This window comes from Hippopotamus amphibius, chromosome 1, assembly GCF_030028045.1.
Source record: "Hippopotamus amphibius kiboko isolate mHipAmp2 chromosome 1, mHipAmp2.hap2, whole genome shotgun sequence".
NCBI lineage: Eukaryota > Metazoa > Chordata > Mammalia > Artiodactyla > Hippopotamidae > Hippopotamus > Hippopotamus amphibius.
In genome coordinates, this window is record NC_080186.1 from 32437106 (window position 1) to 32457941 (window position 20836).

A 20836-nucleotide genomic window follows, 5' to 3' on the forward strand; every position below is an offset into this window, starting at 1 on the left:
AAGCAATGAATGTCATAAAAGTCAGACTAGTGGTTTTCTCAGGAAGGAGGCATGGGAGTGTATTTGGGAAGGGCCTGACACTATGCTCTTTTTACTCCACGTGATGACATGTCTGTCCAATAATTATTATACTTACCTTTCTATTTCAGAATATAATTGTGTAATATTTTCCAATAAAAGGGTTAATTAAAAAGCAAGCAAATAGAAGAAAGAAATACATGGATGAGACAAGTGCCAGGATCTTTGAAAAGCGAGTTCGCGGTTGTTCTCTCAGCTGGGAAAGCCGGTGTGAGGCGCAAAGAAGGGGATACAGAGCCCAAGGTGGCAAAGCGCAGGCGCAACACTAACGGGCAAGTGCACCGCGGAAGGGGACATGCCCAGACACTTCTCCGACACTGGCTTGGCGGCAGCGCCGGGGTGGGAGCTTCTAGGTCAAGTGACAGCGCAGTGAGTCCCGAAACAACCCACACGCAGAGCCAGCGGCCCACAAGGACGACCTCCCCAGAGGGGAACCCGCATCAGAACTCCCCCACGCTCCACAGCGAGCGGGATTCCAGTCTGAGCCGCAGACCCCCGAAAGCCAAGCTTCGCCGCCGAGGCCTCTGGGAGGGGGCGGGCCTCGGGCAGCCGCTGGGAATTCTGGGCCTGGTCTCCAGGCCGCCTCCGTGCGGAGCGCGGAGCGGGGGTCCTCTGCCTGACGTGCGCTTGCGCGTCCGGGAGCGAGTCCGGGAGCGCATCCCAAGCCGCGGCGGAGCCCGTGGAGTGTGGAGTTTGGAGTTCGGAGGCGTATCCGAGGTTAGGGGAAGGCCAGGGAATGCGGGTGGTGGGCTGAGGGGCTGCGTTTTGGAACCCAGGGATCTGTCCCCGCCGTGGCCGCCTCCCCCAGCCTCCACCCCCTTTTCCGGGTGGGAACGGCTCAGGGGCAGCGGCTTATCCCGTCTCCTCCTGTGGGTTCAGGACCTTCCGACCTTGGAAGACCCTGCTGTGGGCTGGGACCCCTTCCCAAGGCCAGCGACCCTTTGCTTGCTCCTCTAGGACATTGTAGGGAGTGCTCAGTAAACTTTCGGGCATGCATGGAACTCCCCGGGAGACAGCGGTTTGGGGCCGGTGGGAGGGTCCCCGCTGAAGGCGCGAGTTCTCGGAGCACACAGGTGCGGGCTGCACCGAACAAGTCAGGATGTTGAGGGTGAAGGCAGAGGCAGTCCCGCAGGCAGCCGGAACCCATCAAAGAGGAAAAGCTTCTGATCTGAGGCCTCTGCCCCAGATTCGGGGCCGAGGTTGGGGCTGGAAGAGGGAACTCACCTAGGAGCTCCTGGAGGACCTTCGTTATTGTTGGCCCTTTTACTTGCAGGGAGCAGGGATTGGATCAAGTAACTGCATCCAGGGTATGGGCAAAATGAAGAAGTCATGGAGAATTTGCCTTCGGAGAGAGGCAGGCGTTACGTAGAATCTGGGGTGGGCAACAGTCTGTGCAGTGTGGATCAGAGAGGAGGAAACGCCATAATGTGAGGACGAGTCAGGTGAGAAAGGCCCAAAAGTCGCTCTTCTACCGCAGCAAAGTCCAGAGCTGCTAATCTGGATTCTCCGATTGCAGACCTGGTCTTTCAGAGCTCCCTTCTCCTCCCCCAGCCTTGTCATTTCAGCATTCTGCTTTTCCTTTGAGGAGGAAGATCAACCAGGTCGCAGGTGAGTAGAAGTTTCTTCTCTCCTAAAATTTAATTTATCAGAGGATGTAGGGGTACTATCTCATCTCTTCCTTGAGGAGAAGATCCACATCTGTTGAGTGCCAGTATGTGTACTGTGTCATCACTCAATCGTTTGGGTAGCTGAGTGTGGTTGGAAGGAGTACTCTAATTTTAAAGATGTGTCAGTAGTCTCAGGAAAACTAAAAACTTGCCCAAGAGTACTCGTAAGGCAAGTAGCATACCATCAGTACTAAATACTATTGACTTAGTTTCAGAATCCAGTTCTGTAGGACCCCAGACTCTTGATAGTATGCTGGGGTTTCCCAAACATCTCATTCATTTATCACCTATTTCTGCCCTACCTATGTACTACCTGTATTGTTAGTCTCATGTTTTTAATTTTTTACTTACATTTATTTAAAAAATCAAACTTGTCCTGAGAAACACTACATATGGAATTATGCATGTGATGAACACTCTAAACTTTATATGTATTCTAAGATGTTGATCCATGTGCCGTGTAAAATCATCTTCTATCAAAAAGATACAAACTGCATTTTGGGACACAATGCACTGCATCATGCCCTTGCCTGGGTTTTTTCTGCATAGGAAAGTCCAAGCAACACATGAGAGTCTAAATTGTCCATCCCCAGTGTATTGTTTTCTTTTGGATGTATAATTCCACAGAGAATGCTCTCCTTTTGTGTCTTCTTTACAAACATTTCACTTACCTGTTAAGAGCTACCCTGTTTTGAGTGTTGTATGTAAAACAAGTGGGAAGTCCTTACATTTCAGGAGCTTACGCTCTCTTTGGGGAGTTAATATGTACACGTGAAATAATTGAAACCAGTACTGTCCAATAGAACTTTCTGTGATCAGGGAAATATTCTATATCTGTGCCTTATAATGTGGTACCCACCAACCACATGTAGCTGCTGAGCACTTGAAATGTGCCTAATTTTATTTAATTTTAATTTAATTTAAATAGCTGCATGTGACTGGTGGCTACATATTGGATAGCCCAGGTCTGGATGTTTGAAGTAAACTATTTTCAAGTCAGCTGATTTGGATTCAGTATACATGTTCATTGCCACTTAACTTTCATTTCTTGGTGGAGGGTAAAGATTCTCTCCCAGTTTCAGGGACTTCATTGTCCAAATAACACTACTCATTTTGAAACTGTCATTATCTAAGGCACACTTATAGTTTAAGGCACTTGTGCAAATGTGCAGCTTCTGTGTTTTATTATTGTTGAAGTATCCTATAAAGCAATAACTTTATAGGAAATACCCAAAGTCTTAGCATTTGTATTACTTTTGTTCATTGCAAATAACTTGTCTTCCACCTATCTGTGTTTTCCTTCATTAGGGACATTTAGACTATTTAAAAATTAGTTCAATACAATGAAAACTAATATTAATACCATTTTCAAGGTATCCGTTGTTAAGTTTTTAACATGGGAGTAGGTACATACAGCTCTTTCATTGCTCATTAGAGTAGCAAGGAGGAAATTTGGTTCATAGTTATTACCTCAATCAGCTTAAATTCTGTGTCATTTTCCTGTCACCCAGAGTCAAGTACCAGTGGACCGCTCATACCTTGTTTTGTTTTGTTTTTTCCTGTATGCAGGGTTAGATATGTGAAGTAAGAAGGAAGGTTTAAAAAGAGTATCTTCACAAGATAATTTGCCTCGTTTCTTTTTTTTTTAATATTTTAATTTTATTGGAGTATAGTTGATTTACAATGTTGTGTTAATTTCAGGTGTACAGCAAAGTGATTCAGTTATACATATACATAGATTCATTCTTTTTTAGATTCTTATATAGGTTATCACAGAATATAGGGTAGAGTTCCCCGTGCTGTACGGTATGTCATTGTTGGTTATCTAAATATCTTATATATAGTAGTGTGCATGTGCTTATCCCAAGCTCCTGATTTATCCCTCCTCCCCCACCCCCACTAGTTTCCTTTTTTCCAACCAAGCAGTGAACGTGGGCCACGGCAGTGAAAGCCCAGAGTCCTAACCACTAGGCAACCAGGGAACTCCCCTAATTTCTTAAGATTAAAATACTTGAGAGACAAAACAATCAACGTATGGTCCTTGTTTCATGGTTTAAAGAAAAGCTATCTAAGATGCTTTTAAGGCAGTTGGGGAAATTTGAATATGGACTGGAGTATTAGGGAATTATTAATTTTGTTAGATATGATAATATTGTAGTTAATGTAGGAGCCTTCTTTGGAAATGCTGAAGCATTTATATTTGAAGCATTATGATGTCTGTAATTTACTTTAAGATAGTTCAGCTAAAAAAAAAAGCACCTTAAAGAAGCAAATATAGCAACATGTCAACAGTTAATTATCTAGATTGTATTCTATCTCCTGTGTTTGTGAAATTGTTTGTTGTAAAAAGAGGGAGTGTTTGTCCCTCAGTAGAGTAGTGAGATATTGGATGTGAAGCACTTGGCTCAGTGTCTAGTACACAATAACTGTTCAATAAATACTATTATTTATAGCAAAATACAGTAATATTTTAAGAGTGTTCATTGACATATTTTCCATTATAAGCTAATTTCTTGTGGAGGGAGAAAAGAAACTTAGTGGGAAACACCAATTTCTATAGTGTTAGGAGGAATTTATACAGTTGGTAAAGTAAAACCCACCAGGAGCTTTTCTTCTTGTCATTTTCTTAACATGTCTGAAATAAAGAAAACAAACGCTTTCCACATGTTACTGTGAATATTCTCTCACATTACTTTATGAGTAGATCTGTTTGTATTTATCTGTAGTTAGTCTTTGAATTTTGCCATACTACATTCCTGAGAACTACATTTGAAAGCAGTCATTGTTGAGCTGATTTTTCTCAAGGAACAGTTTGTTATTGAGATTTTTTTTCCTAGTCAAGGACGTTGTATCAAAAGAACTGTAGAAGTGGTCCATGGTAAACTGGCAAACACTGCTCCAACATTTACAATTATCTATATTCACTTAAAAAAATAAAATAATGTCCTAGGTCAGTAGAATTTTGAAGGAAAAAAGGCAGACCTCAAATTTCCTTTTAAATGAAGACATTGAGGACAAAATAGGTGATTTGCTTAAAGTCACACACAATATGTTAGTACCAGATTTAGTAATAAAAACTTGTTTTACTTTGCACTTATTTTGCACTTAAAAATTTTTACCAAGTATTCATATATGGATGATACAATGAGTCTTATTGTTGTAAATTGTACCCGCACTACAACTCTATAGCATTTCTGATTGGTCATAACTAAATAAGCATCTTTAAAGACTGTATATAAATAATTAGTCATGAATTTTTTTTTTTACCTCATTGAAACTTGAAAGTGCTTTTGAGAAATTTTTCATTGGGATAATGCATTTCTTTAACATGATATGCACAGCCTTTGCCCACTCCAGAGCTACGCCATGGCAGAGACTAGGGAAGAGGAGGCCATGTCTGCAGAGGCCTCAGGGTTCTCAGACTTGAGTGACTCAGAGTTTTTGGATCTGGACGATACACAAGAGTCAAGTACTTCACCTAGCAAGCCTGGCCCTTCTTCTGAACTCCCTGGGAAGGATGGCAAGCTCATAAGCTTACCAAAGTGGAAAAGAGGATTGGATGTCTCATCACCTATGGAGCGCTTCCATCTTAAATATTTGTATGTCACTGACCTGTGTACTCAGAACTGGTGTGAACAGCAGATGGTGTATGGGAAAGAGCTTCCTGATTTCTTGACACCTGAGAAGTCAGCTGTTTTAGGCACTGGTGCCAGCATCCACCTAGCTAGAGAACTAGAAGTTCATGATCTTGTGACTGTCCCCGTCACCACTAAAGAAGATGCTTGGGCAATTAAGTTTCTGAACATATTATCAATGATTCCTACCCTGCAGTCAGAAGGGCGCATCAGAGAGTTTCCAGTGTTTGGAGAAGTGGAGGATGTGCTTCTTGTTGGGGTGATTGATGAGCTGCACTATACAGCCAGGGGGGAACTGGAACTGGCTGAACTCAAGACACGTAGGCACCCTGTGCTCCCCCTGGACGTTCAGAAAAAGAAAGACCGTTTTCAGGTCAGCCTGTACAAGTATATCTTTGATGCCATGGTACAAGGGAAAGTGACCGCTGCCAGCCTAATCCACCACACAAAATTGCATGCAGAAAAGCCACTGGGACCTTCAGTGCTGAGGCATGCCCAGCAGGGAGGCTTCTCTGTGAAGTCCTTGGGTGACCTCATGGAGCTGGTCTTCTTGTCTCTAACACTGTGTGACCTCCCAGTTATTGATATCCTGAAGATTGAGTATATCCACCAAGAGACTGCCACTGTACTGGGTACAGAGATCGTGGCCTTTGAAGAGACGGAGGTGAGAAGCAAAGTGCAACACTACATGGCCTACTGGATGGGCCACCGGGAACCTCAAGGAGTTGATGTGGAGGAGGCATGGAAATGCCGGACGTGCAACTACGCAGATATCTGTGAGTGGAGGAAGAGCTGCAGTTTGCCCAACTCCACACTAGAGTCGCAAGCCAAAAAAGCCAAGTGAATGGAAGATACACCTTCAGGAACTTTGATCTTTCCTGCTCCTAATGTACTCAGACCAGTCTCTGAGCTTGACTTTCATTTCCTCAGCCTCTTACCACACAAATCCAAGACCAGGGCTTAGGGGTGAGTGGGGGAGAGATCTGGGATTATACTGTCCCTGGAGCTTCGCCATAGATTGCCAAGGAGACAGATGCTCATGATGGCTGGAGCAAGGTATCCTTCAGCAGTCATTGCTTTCCTAAGGAGATTCTTCAGTTTCTTTTAAGTCTCTTCCCTATTTTTTCTCAGTCAGGGTTTCTACATTTTATATAATGAAATAAAATGAAACGTTGTCCAGGTTGGTTGAACTGGTTTTTTTTTTTTTTCATAATCTCAGCCCTTCAAAGAGGACCACCAGACTAGCTGTTGTATGTTATTCCAAGCCTTTAAGTACATACATAAATGTATTTCTGAAGTAGTGGAATGAGCAGAGCAGGAATTTTTTTCTTCAGGAATTTAAAAGAAGCATAATACATATACTCAAAGAAATAAGGAAAAATGAAGCAGGAACAGGAAATCATAAAAAAATGAAAATAGTAAATATGAAAAGCATAATACATTAAGTAGCATGTGACATTCACACACTGTACAGTCCAGCAGTACCACTCCTGAGCATACGCTAAGAGAAACTCTTACACACGTACAACAGGAAATATGAACAAGAACTTTGTAGCACCTTCACAATAGCAAAACCTAAACCTAGAAACTACCCAAGTGCATATCATTGGTAGAGTGGATGATGTGGTAGAGCAGCCAAAACACGCGAGCTACAATGACATGCAACCATGTGGATGAAAATTAGCAGCACAATATTAAGTGAAAAAGAAAGTTGCAGAAGGTTATATATGGCATGATATTTTGTTTATAAAGTGAAAAACAACAAAATAAAAACATTTTAAAGATAGTGGAGAGGAATCTCAGTGCATCTTAGAGGAATGTCAGTGGAGCCCTTAGCTGCAACCATCTCCAACAAGAGCAGAGGAAAGAATGATACGGACATTACCTGGAAGGAGAAGGCTTGTTTATGGACACACTCCTGGAGAATTTGCAAAAGTAGATGGAAGGAGAGGAGTTGGCAGGGGTGGGGTTTCTATATTAACTAGAAGGCCAACAGCCAGCAGAACATGGTGAATATTGTTAGTGTGGGGGCATGTTACACATGAACTGGTAAAACCTGGACATTTATAGGAGTTACAGTAGGTTACCTCTGGAGGCCTTCTGAGCTACACATACTCTTTTCTTAGGGACAGTGGGAATCTTGTAATAACTCTTCCCATTTACTGAGGGAGTACTATGTCCCAGGCATTGTGCAAAGCACTTTTTATGATTAAATATATGTATCCATTATTATCCCTGATGAGGGAACCAAAGCTTAGAAGGGTTATAAAACTTGCCCAAGCTTCCACAGTTTGAAACTGGTTGACTCCAGCTTAGATATGTCTGACTGCAGTGCTTATGCTCTTTACTATTGCACTGTAAATTTTTCTTGCTGTGTTCAGCCACCTACATTGTATGTCATTCTAGGCCCTAAGAAGTTTGGAATCAAATATGGGGCATGTTAAACTGGACCTTATGGGATAAACAGTATTAAGCTAATAGTCTTGGAGAAAGGAACTTGCTCAGGCCTCTGTAGCATCATCTTAGTTATATTAGAATCTTTAAGAAGAGGAAAAAGAGAAAATCAGTTGGTTTTAGACAGTGACTAATAGAATTTAGTCAGAATTTAGTAATTCAGTAATTCCTTGAGCTCTTAAATCCTTATTTTAAATTAACATCTTCTGGTCATCACTTTAAGTGTCTTCCTACTTCATAGTCTAAACTCTAGTCACCTACATACATTCATCATAAAGCTGAAAGAGGAAAAGGGCATCATTTTAAGGATACTTCATAAATTTGCAGCACTGACATCCCACTGGCCAAAATTTGGTCACTATAAGGGGATGTTGGGCTATGTAATTTTTATTCTACGAAAGCTTATGTGCAGACGAAGATTGGAGAGTCTATGAACTGCAAAAACCAGAGAATGGATATTGAGTGACAGCTTTGCCGAGACCAGCTCGGCGACTCGAGGTGAGTGACGGGTGCCGCAAGCTTGAAGAAGACACAGACACAGACTGAAGAGAAAAGTGGGACCGGGGGGCTCAAGACCTCTCGGATCAAGAGCCCCGCTGACTCATCCCAGGCTGCTTTTATTGAGTTCGTGGGCTAACATTCTCAGGTTACACTCATAAACAATCAAGGGCCTCACATGACTGAGGCAATTATCTTTGTTTACTTCCTGGGTCCGAGTTGAGCAGGTGTGGATTTGAGCTGGGGGTGGAGAGCAAAACAGCCCTGGGGGCAGGAGACCTCTCTCAGATATTGGGGGTCTGTGCCCCACCCGTGTTGGCCCCTCTGCGACTGTGCCTGTCTTAGGTTGTTCCTCCCTTGAGGAATCTTACCCGTCTCTGGCTAACCAGTCATCCTCCAGGGCCAAACACGGTGATATAAGGAAGGTTCTATGCACCACCCCTGTTGGCCCCTCTGTGGCTGTGCCTGTCTTAGGTTGTTCCTCCTCTGAGGAATCTTACCCGTCTTTGGCTAACCAGCCATCCCTCAGGACCAAACAGGGTGATATTAGTCTCCACGCCCTGCACCCTCAGCTCCTCCACTGCTCAAGAATCCCATCGCTCGGCCCACATCAAAAAGGTTCCTGAATGTCTTCCCACACAGCTTGTCATCTCTGCCCCACTGAGATTTTTCAGTAACAAAGCTTGCACTTTTTGCCTTGCTAAAGACCCTACACTCTTGGAGGAAAAGAGAAAGATGTGAACCTGACATCTCTGCCATCCAGCGTCAGAAATTTTCATCTTCCCCATTCCTCCCTCCCTCCAGCCCCTGGCAGTCACTATACTATTTTGTGTCTCTATGAGTTTGACCACTCTAGGTACCTCATATAAGTGGAATCACAAAATATTTGTCTGTTTGTGGCTGCTTATTTCACTTAGCTTAATGTCTTCAAGTTGCATCCATGTTGTAGCATGTCAATTTCCTTCCTTTTTAAGACTAAATAATATTCTATTGTGTCATTATCTTTTAAAAGCAAGTGGGAACAAAGTAGTATTCCAGAGGAGGAGCTGACTTGGTAAAAGTTAACATGTTGCAGAATGATTTATCTCAGGTGGATCTGAAATTGAAACTATTGTAATGGTGTCACAGTCCACCAGGTTGTGTCAGATCCTCAAATGTGGAAGGAAAAAATGCAGAGTGGTCCTGTTGGCATGGGAGAAAGGGGAGGCTCCAAGCCCTGGAGGTCTGGATAAGTGAAAAATGAGCCGTATTGAATTCCAGATCAGTATCCTAGAAATATTGATTAGGCCCCATAAGCAGAATCTGTGCATGTGAACCACAAGCGAGCGAAGAATCGTTATTGTAGCCTCAGTTTCTCCAATTCCACTTCACTTCACTTCTGCTGTCCTTCAATAATGTCTCCAATAACCACAACATTCACTGGATATCTTTATTGAGAGTATCTTTTTTCTTGTCTGTGGCTTACCTTTTTCTTCTGTCATGGTGTCTTTTGATGAACAAAATTTTACTGAAGACCAGTTTCAGTGTTTCATTAGGGCTTTTTGTATCTCATTTAAGATCTATTTTCCTACTTCAACACATTGTTTCTTTTACTTATCAATTTATTTTGGAGTTGTTTCATATTACTATTTATAGTTTACCTCCTTCCTTTGAGCAGCTGCAAAGGATTCCATTGTAAAGATATACTGCTGTTTATCTAACCAGGCCTCTGTTTACATCCACTTAGGCTATTTCCTATCTTTTCCTACTACAGCACTATGATAATATATAAAGTAGAAAGTAAACACTGCTCTCACATATACACCTATTAATCCTGAATCCCAAAATAACCATCCATAGGAAGTTGATAAGGTTCTTCAAGATATTTTTATGGATGTATCAACATATATTTAAATATAAAACAAATATGTGTGTATTGGGGTGTATGTGATTAGACACAAAAAATCATCTAAAATGCTTGTTTCAGTCCAGTTTCATCATGGGCCTATTATTATATCATATCTGGATAATAAAGTATTTCATTGTATAGGCATAATGTAATTCATCACTTAATTTTCCCTTCCCAGTGGGCACATACAGGGATAGATATAGACACATAAATCCACAGCCTATATGTAAACATTAATATTGTGAATATTTTTCTGATTTTCCTCCTCTTATACCAAGGCCTAGAAATTTTGGGATATAAGATTGCACAATTAAAATATACCTGGACAACACCGTAAATCAGCTATACTTCAGTTTAAAATTATTAAATAAAAATTAAATAAAACCATCTTTTAAATAAATAATACATAAATACAATTTTCTCCTTAAAAAAAAATCCAGATCTACATTGCCCTGCAGAAATACTATATATCTTTTAGATTCCAGGATTCCCCAAAACAAGGGTTTTTTGTACGTATCATTATATTATCATCATATGACATAATATAATAACTCAAATTGTTTTCCAGAAAGAAGTACATAAAAGTTTATATTCTTCCACACCCTAACACTAGTATTATAATTCTTTTTAAATGAGGCCTGTCTGAGATAATTGATATCTTAGGCTTAATATTTTAATTTGCACTATTCACATAATCTAAGAAGATGAATATCTGTTCCTTATTTATTGATAATTTGTACCTCTTGTGAATTGCTCATCTTTACTGTGCATTTTCTTTTCTTTTTTCTTTCCACCACCCTGCGTGGCACGTGGGATCTTAGTTCCCTGACTGGGGGTGGAACCCACACCTCCTGCAGTGGAAGCACAGAGTCTTAACCACTGGACCACCAGGGAAGTCTACTGCCCATTTGTAATGAAGATTTTAATCTTTTTAAATGATTCTTAAAAGCCAGTTTATTGCATGTCTTTAAATTTCCTTAACAGTGGATTTTTCTGATTAAATAACACATGTTCATTATTTAAAAATAAAAAAATACATTAAAATGTAAGGAAGAAGGTACTCTAATTTTTTCAACTATTATTTCTTTGGTTATTGCTTCTCTGTCTTATTTTCTCTTTATGGAATCCTTCTGTATGTATTTCTATTATATATACTTTCTATATCTCCTAATTTTTCTTATTTTATTCCCTTTGTCATTTTCTCTTAATACTGAGAAAATTTTTTGTGCTGGTCTTCAACTGTTTCAACTTAGAAAATATTTCTTTGAGTATTATCCCTCTATTTTCTTCTCTCTTTCTGAACTGCTTTGATATGTACACTAAATTTCCTTGACCTGCCTTCTCTGTTACCTTTGTCTCATATTTTTCTCTTTTTATTTTTTATCTTCACATTCTAAGAATTCTTTAACCTGGTTATCTAGTTAACTAAGATTCCTGCATTTTTCTAGCATTGAAGTTTTTTGTTCAGTGATTTTATTTTTCATGTCCCCAAATTTCAGTGTTCTCTGATTTTATCCTTTTCCACCTAGGGAAAAAATTTATAAACATAGCAGGTAGATGCTTCACCTGAGTATTGGGCTCATAAGAAAGTCCACACAAACCATTTAAATGTGATGAATGTTTTGGGGATTCAAACAGAGCATAGGTCTTTACTATAATAAGACAATTCACACAAGGGAGAAACCGTTTAAATGTGATACATATAGTAAAGGCTTCAGTTGTAACACAATTCTTATTTGTTACACTGAGTCTATAAAAATGAATGTAAGAGTTTCATTCAAAGGAAAATTACCTGCTTTGTTTTTTTTTTTTTTTTTAAACATATTATTTATTGATTGATTGATTGGCTGTGTTGGGTCTTCGTTGCTGCACATGGGGTTTCTCTAGTTGCAGCGAGCGGGGGCTACTCTTTGCTGTAGAGCGCAGGCTCTTCATTGCTGTGGCTTCTCTTGTTGCGGAGCACAGCCTCCAAGTGCGCGGGCTTCAGTAGTTTCGGCACAGGGGCTCAATCGTTGTGGCTCACGGGCTCTAGGGCACAGGCTCAGTAGTTGTGGCGCACTGGCTTAGTTGCTCCTTGGCATGTGGAATCTTCCTGGAGCAGGGATTGAACCCGTGTCCCCTGCATTGGCAGGCAGATTCTTAACCACTGCGCCACCTAGGAAGTCCACCTGCTTTGTTAAACAATGTGGTAAGGGCTTTTTCAAAGATATAAATTAAAAAGAGAATCAATACAGCCAGAGAAACGCCTTTTCTGGATGCATTTATATATGGCCGTATGATTACAACAGTAGCTTTAACTTACACCTTTATTGTATCACATAATTATCATTTCTTTTTGGTGTTGAAAACCGTTATCTAGTCTCTTAGCAACTTTTTTAAGTTTATAATATAGTACTGTTGACTGTAATCACTATGTTGTGCATCAGATCTCCAGAACTTATTTATCTACTATAGTTAATGGTACAGATACCATCAACTATAGTAGATAATTTGTACTACTTGTACCATTAACTATAGTTGCCCAAACCCCACCCCCAGCCCCAGGTTACCATCATTCTACTCTCTTTTTATGCACTGAAATACAGAGAAACTCTTAAATGTGAAATTTGGGGAGAACATTTTAATGAATGTTTCTAATTCCGTAAAAGAGATGATATCTAGGAAAGTAATCTCATTAGTACCTTGAGTAGAGTGAAATATGTAAAACTGGTATTCATGGCAAAAATGGGTCAGGGATGTTTAACATGCAAGTTCACTCAGGAGCTATGGGTATATTTCTTTTTTAGATTTATGTTCATATAAAAACTATAGAAGTTCTTTTTATCTTTTAATCTCATGGTTCATTAGCTGCATTATGAACATAATAATGTAAATTCTCTCCTAACATACTCTCTGGACTCCTACTTAGAGATGTAATTGTTTCATCTGTCACTGTCTCAGTTTTCTAAATCTTGAAAATGTTATATTCAGTGATCGAGATCAATGTCTTCTGGACCACTTCTTAACCTCTCTTTCATTAAAATACCCAAATTGAACTTCTAGAGATGAAAAGTACAATATCTGAGATGAAAAATACACTGGATAGGATTAATGACAGATTTGACACCATAGAAGAAAAGATCAGTGGACTTGCAATAGCAATAGAAAGCATCCAAAATGAAACAAAGAGGAAAAAAGTACTGAAAAGGGAAAAACAGAACATCAATTAGCTATGGGAAAGCTTTAAGTGATAGTCTGATATATATGTAATTGTATTCCACAAAGGATGGGAAGGGAGGGAGGACAGAAAAAGTGTTTGAAGAAATAATGATGAAAACTTTTCCAGATTTCTTTTTAAACATTTATTTTATTATTTATTTAGTTTTGGCTGTGTTGGATCTTTGTTGCTGCGCACAGGCTTTCTCTAGTTGCAGAAAGCAGGGGCTACTCTTCGTTGTAGCGCATGGGTTTTTCATTGTGGTGGCTTTTGTTGTGGAGCATGGGCTCTAGGTGCACAGGCTTCAGTAGTTGCGGCACGTGGGCTCAGCAGTTGTGGCTTGCGGGCTTTAGAGCTCCAGGCTCAGTAGTTGTGACACATAGGCTTAGTTGCTTCATGGCATGTGGGATCTTTTAGGATCAGGGATTGAACCTGTGTCCCTTGCATTGGCAGGCAGATTCTTAACCACTGCGCCACCAGGGAAGCCCACTTTTCCAGATTTAATGAAAACTATAAACCCACAGATCCAAAAAGCTCAATGACCTCTGTGCCCAAGAAACATGGATAAAATTAAACCATGGCACATAATAATCAAATTGCTTAAAGCCAATGATAATGAGAATATCTTAAAAGCAGCCAGAGGGAAAAACAATTAAAGATGACAGCAGATTGCTTGTTGGAAATGATAGAAGCCACAAAAAGGAGTGGAGTAATATCTTTAAAGTCCTGAAATAAAAACTGTCAACCTAGAATTCTTTATGCTGTGAAAATATTTTTCAAAAATGAAAGTGAAATAAAGACTTACTGACATACAGAAGTTGAAAGAATTCATCACAAGCAGGCCTATATAGAAGTAATGTTATAGGAAGTCCTTCAAGCAGAAGGAAAATGATTCCAGGTAGAAATCTGGATATAAAGGATCTGGATATATGCAAAGGAAAGAAGATAACAGGAAATGGTAACTACGTGAGTAAATATAAAACACTTAAAAAATTATTTAAATCTCTTTAAAAGGTAACTCGACTTCTTAAAGTAATGATAATAGAGTGTTTTGTGGGATTTATAATAATCTTAGAAGTATGACAATAGCACAAAAACCAGGAAGAGAAATGAAATTTTGTTGTAAATTTTTTTAAGCCATTTAAAAAATTGAGATAAAATTGACATATAACATTAAATGTTATAGAGTTCTTATATTCTGGTAAATGAAGTGGTATAATATATCTTGAAAAGCAGTCTGTGATAAGTTAAAAATGTATACTATAAACCTTAAAGCAACTACTAAAGAGACAAAGATATATAGCTAATAAGCCAACACAGTAGGTTAAGATGAAATCATTTAAAAATCATAAAAAATGGTTAATCCAATGGAAGGTGGGGAAAAAGGAAAAAAGAACATATGGAGAAATAAAAAACGCTTAGCAAGATGGAAGGTTTAAACCAATCATATCAATCATATTAAATGTAAATGTTCTCAGGATCTCAATTAAAAGGCAGTGATTGGCAGACTATATAAAAAAGAAAGACTACCCAGTGACAGGGCAAGAATAAAGATGCAGATGTAGAGAACGGACTTGACATGGCTGGGGTGGGGAGGGGACACAAAGTGAGAGAGTAGCATTGACATATATACACTATCAAATGTAAAATAGATAGCTAGTGGGAAGCTGCTGCATAACACAGGGAGATCAACTCGATGATGGGTGATGACTTAGAGGGCTGGGATGGGGGAAGGTGGGAAGAAGTCACAGGAGGGAGGGGATATGGGGATATATGTATAAATACAGCTGATTCACTTTGTTGTACAGCAAAAACTGGCACAACAGTGTAAATCAATTACATTCCAATAAAGAGCTAAAAAAAAAAAAGACCCAAATAAAAGCTTCCTAAAAGAAACTTAATTTTTTCTTTTTTTTTAAATTTTATTTATTTATTGGCTGTGTTGGGTCTTTGTTGCTACACACAGGCTTTCTCTAGTTGCAGCGAGCAAGGGCTGCTCTTCATTGTGGTGCACAGGCTCCTCATTGCAGTGGCTTCTCTTGTGGAGCATGGGCTCTAGGTGCAAGGGCTTCAGTAGTTGTGGCACATGGGCTCAATAGTTGTGGCTCACGGGCTCTAGAGCACAAGCTCAATGGTTGTGGCACATGGGCTCAGTTGCTCCTCGGCATGTGGAATCTTCCTGGAGCAGGGATCGAACCCGTGTGCCCTGCACTGGCAGGCAAACTCCCAACCACTGTGCCACCAGCGAAGCTCAAGAAAGGGCAATTTCTTGCTCTCTCTTCTTGTTCTGGGGCATCAATCTTCTGCCCTCAGACACTGCAACACCTGGTACTCCAGGACTTACACTAGTGTGCCCACTCCACTCCAGTTCTCAGGCCTTTGGCCTCAGACCAGGCATTACACCATTGATTGGTACCCTTAGTTCATGGGCATTCAAACTGAGACTGAATTATTCACACTGACTTTCCTGTTTCTCCAGTTTGAAGACAGCAGACTGGGGAACTTCTCAGCCTCCATAACCACTTGAACCAATTCCTATAATTCTTCACTTTCTCTCTCTCATATATATGCATCAGTTTGAACTACATGGGTCCACTTACACCTGGAATTTTTTCAATACGTACTACACAGTCTTGGTTGGTTGAATCCAAGGATGCAGAACCCTGGGTAAAGAGGGCCAGTGTAAAGTTATATGCAAATTAAAGTTATATGCAAAATTTTTACTTCTCTGAGGGTTGTTGCCCCAACCCCCTAACTGTTCAAAGGTCAACTCTGTGTGTGTGTGTGTGTATCCCCCATTGATTTGTTCTGTTTCTCTGGAGAATCCTAATACAGAAGAGGTTTTCTTTCCTAGCTCCAGTGTGTTTATCTGATTGGGCTCTTGCAGTTTTTTGTTTGTTTGTTTTTTATTTTGTTTTGTTTTGTTTTTGGTAGTTCCCTGGCAGGCAGCAGCAAGTGGTACCTCCCTAGCTTCCCCACCTCCAACCCTCTCCAGCAGTTTCCAAAAGAATCTAGTCTAACCTCCTCATGGACAAATTCTTGCTCACACCCCATCTCAAGCACTTTTAAGAAGCAAGCAGCACCTCCCTGTGAATGGCTTCATCCCACAAGTTCAGTAGCAATTCCCAAGGGCAGCTAATGAGTTCCACATGTGCCACAATTCACTTCCCAAACTTTTACTAGTGACAGCTTTCCAGTGAGTCAACAACCACCACCCTTTCCTCAGCAGCTTCTGGGAGGCTTTTCCTGAGTGTCCAGTCCATGTTTCAGCTGGCTTTCCAGTATGTCAACTATAACCCTGCAGGCATTTTACTAGCAAATTTCGTCAGCATTCCAGCAGGTGATTCTTTACTCAGGAATCTTGGGTTGTCAGTCATACACCAGCTGTGGCCTGTAATAACCCAGGAAACTTGGTCATTTGGTGGGTTTCAAACAATCCTCACCTGAGTCCCAGCCTTGAGGAAGAGTCTCCCCCTCCAAGTTTATTTCTTTTGGAGCAGGGTATTCTTTAGAGTGCTTTTTATTCCCCACTTAGTCAATTCCCAGTTACACCAATTCCCTGTTAATAATTCTTTATATTAAATGTTCTTGTTCAAAATACTTTGCGGTTTCTATATCTGGATTGAACCCTAATAATACACAAGAATAAAGAGGGACACAACGATAAAAGGGTCAATTCATTAGGAGGTCATAGCAGTGTTTAGGTATCTAAAACAGAACATCAAAATTCATGAGGCAAAAACTGATAGAAATACAAGGAGGAATAGACTAGACAAGCCCATAAATGCAAAGATTTTAAACAAAATTTTAGCAAACAGAATCCAACAATATATAAAAAGAACATGACCAAGGGGGGTTTATGCCAGGAATGCAAGATTACTTTAACATTAAAAGTATCAATGTAGGGACTTCCTTGGTGGCGCAGTGGTTAAGAATCCACCTGCCAGTGCAGGAGACCTGGGTTTGATCCCTGGTCTGGGAAGATCCCACCTGCCACAGAGCAACTAAGCCCATGCGCCACAACTACTAAGCCTGCACTCTAGAGCCTGTGAGCCACAGCTACTGAGCCCTCGTGCCACAACTACTGAAGACTGCGCACCTAGAGCTTGTGCTCCACAACAAGAGAAGCCACTGCACTGAGAAGCCTGAGCACCGCAACGAAGCGCAGCCCCCGCTTGCTGCAACTAGAGAAAGCCTGCACACAGCAATAAAGACCCAATGCAGCCTAAAAATAATAAATAAATAAATTTATTTATTTATTTATTTATTTTTAAAGTATCAATATAATTCACCATATTAATGTGACCAAAATGAAAAAACATGATAGTCTCAGTAGATAGCAACAATTTTTTTTGAGAAATACATCATCTATTCAGAAAAAACTCTTAGAAAACTAAAAGGGAACTTCCTCAGTCTCATGAAAGGCATCTACAAGAAACCTACAGTTAACATTATACTTAATGGTGAAAGACAATGTTTTTCCCCTTGGCTCAGGAAAAAGGCAGTATGTCATCTGTCACCATTTCTGTTTAACATTGTAGTGGTGGATAAAGCCAATGCATTAAGTTAAGGAAAATTTATAAAAGGCATCCACATTAAGGAGAAAGAAATAAAACTTTTTATTTGCATATAACATGATTATGTAAGAAATCCCATGGAAACCTTGAAAAAGCTAACAGATCAACATTCAAAAATACATAGTATTTCCACATAGTCACAATGAACAACTGGAAATAGAAATTCAAAAATACAATTTATAATATCAAAAATATGAAATGTTTAGGGGTAAATCTGACCAAAAAATATGCAAGAGTTGTACAGTGAAAGCTAGAAAACATTGCTGAGAGAAATTAAAGTAGACCTAAATAAATAATGAGATATACCATGCTCATGGATTGGAAAACTCAGTATTGTTAAGATGTCAGTTTTCCCCAGATTGATCTATAGAGTCAATACCCTAGCCAGACAGTTTGCATTTATGGAGATGAAACTATAGACAGGTTCAGATTTATTCAGTATTCATAAATCTTTATTTAGCACCTATTATGTGTCAGCTTCTGGAGATATGGTCATAGACAAAACTAAAATTCTACTCACACCAATTCCAATGTGTGGGTTTTTTTTTTTCCCCACCACCAAGCAATTCTCAGACACCAGCTGAGTGTCCTATAGTTCAACTCAATTCTGCCACTATCTACCTGGCAATAATGTCAGATCCCACAGCTTAAGGGTTCAGTCCTCTAAGACTGCCTTTCTGGCCCTACTTCAGATGCCAGTTGCAAGTCCAGATTGTGCTTCTGACCTACTAACTATAGATTGGAGGTTCCAACAACCCCCTCCTTGGGTTTGATTAGTTTACTATAGTGGCTCACAGAACTCAGAGAAACATTGTACTTACTGACTACCAGTTTATTACTAAGGATATGACTCAAGAACAGCCATATGGAAGAGATGCATAAAGCAAGGTATAGAAAAAGGGCACAGATCTTCCTTGCCCTCTCTGGGCACATCACTCTCCCCACACATCCATGTGTTCAACCCAGAAGCTCTCTGAACCCCATCCTTTTGGGTTTATATGGAGTCTTCATTACATAGCCATGATTGATTAAATCACTGGCCATTGGCTATTGATTCACCCTCCAGCCTCTCTTGCCTGCCTAGAGGTTAGGAAGCATGGAACTGAAAGTTCCAACCCTCTAATTATACGGTTTGGTTTTTCAGCCCCCATCCTTAGGTGCAGTCCAAAAGTCACCTCATTAACATAACAAAAGACACCATGTTATTCTCATCACTTAGGGAATTCCAAGAGTTTTAGGAGCTCTGAGCCAGAATTGGGGATGAAGGCCAAATACATATTTCTTATTATAAATCAAAATATCACAAAAACAAATGAAATATACACCCTCATAGAACATATATACTATGAGAGAAAGAAAGGAGAAAGGAAAAAGAGAAATCAAGGATGGCTCCTAAATTTTTGCTCATGTAACCGGATGAATGATGAATTTATTGAACCAGAAGTGCTAGAGTGGGTGTTGGGGTGGAGACAGGAATTAATAGGTTGATTTGAACATGTGAAGTTCGAGGTGGCTTTTAAGACTCTCGAAGGGGAGATTTCAGGTAGGCATAGGAATTAGGGGTCAGAAATTCAGGGGAGAGATGAGGGCTGGAGATATAGATTTGTCAGTTACCGTCAAATCAATGGTATTTAAAGCCATGGGACTGAATGAGACCATTTGAGAAAAACTTCAAAAAGAAAAGGCCCAAGGCCAAACCCTTGAGTATTCCAACATTTGGAGGTGGGACAGAGGGATAGTATTCAGCAAAGAAAATAAAGAATTAGTGCTAGTGAAATGGGAGAAATTATCTTTTGTGAGATGTTCTAGAAGCCAAAATAAGGAAGTATTTCAATTTTCTTAAATGCTGTTGAGGTCAAATATAATGAGGGGTAAGAAAGTCCATTTAACTTTTCAACTGGAATTTCATTGGTAGTTGACAAGAGCAGTTTTAGGAGCGTAGTTATGGTCAAGAATCCAATTAAAGTGGACCGAGGAAAGAGTTGGAAGTGAGAATGTGTAAGCAGCAACAAGCAACTCTTTAGAGAAAAGTTTTCTATGAAAGAAAGCTAGGAAATAGAGCAAATGCTCAAGTGAGCTACACATCAAGAAAGGACTTTTTAAAGACGAGATATAAAAATATGTCTTTATGACATCAAAAACGCCAGGAAAGTCAAGGGTTCCTAATATCAAGTAGGCTCTTAATGCTGTCAGGCAATAGTACTACATTTCTGTAATCCATTCACTCTCCCACATTCCTAAATAACATTAGGACCTCAGATGCCATTGATTATAAGATACATCATTATTTTACATATTTCTAAGAAAGAAAAAAAACGCTGCCAATTAAACTATGGCATACCATCATTTGTAAGACAGCAATTTCACAGATGTTGAAATATGAACAAGTATTAGAATCAACATAATACAGTATTTGCTTTCCTCAAACCTCTGATACCTTCTCTCTATCTTCACTTTGGGCTTCCTTTTTCACTGAGAAAATAGAAGCACTCATTCTCCCACCACCAAATCTATCCACCTGTCTGCATCTGTACCTATACACTCTGCCTCCTCTTTTATTTCAATGAATGAATTGTCCATACTCTTGCTTAGAACTGATGCCCTCAATTGTGTACTGGATTACATCCCTTCTTTCCTCAAGGACTTTCCTCCTGCAAGTGTCCTCTCTCTCCTGTATTGTCCATTTCCCTCTCTCCACTTTATCATTTTAAGTAGGATACAACACTGTAATTTCTTCCATCTTATAAAAAAAATTCCGGACTCCAAATCCATATGCAGAGGACAGCTTTATTTTTCTATTCATCTTAAAAAAGCAAAACTGAAGAAGTTGTCTATATGTACTT

The 20836-nt window shown here is 39.9% G+C and overlaps 2 protein-coding genes across 5 annotated transcripts in view; both read left to right on the top strand.

Moving 5' to 3' along the window:
* Positions 1 to 724: 724 nt before the first annotated feature.
* EXO5 (exonuclease 5) lies at positions 725 to 6554 on the top strand. Of its 4 annotated transcripts, none has more exons than XM_057706871.1 (3): positions 725 to 795; positions 1630 to 1686; positions 5087 to 6554. In XM_057706871.1, exon 3 carries the CDS (start codon positions 5112 to 5114, stop codon positions 6222 to 6224), a length of 1113 nt encoding a protein of 370 aa, XP_057562854.1. In that variant the 5' UTR covers positions 725 to 795; positions 1630 to 1686; positions 5087 to 5111; the 3' UTR covers positions 6225 to 6554. The 4 variants fall into 4 exon arrangements, with proteins under 4 accessions (XP_057562854.1, XP_057562872.1, XP_057562862.1 ...); XM_057706889.1 differs by having other exon boundaries at positions 781 to 795; positions 5103 to 6554; XM_057706879.1 differs by lacking the exon at positions 725 to 795 and adding an exon at positions 1451 to 1520.
* Positions 730 to 20836, top strand: part of LOC130835368 (zinc finger protein 684) — a 33577-nt gene continuing 13470 nt past the window's right edge. The window contains exons 1-2 of the mRNA XM_057706923.1: positions 730 to 795; positions 1630 to 1686. The gene's annotated coding sequence lies outside the window, so the exon portion shown is untranslated. The remainder of the gene's footprint in view (positions 796 to 1629; positions 1687 to 20836) is intronic.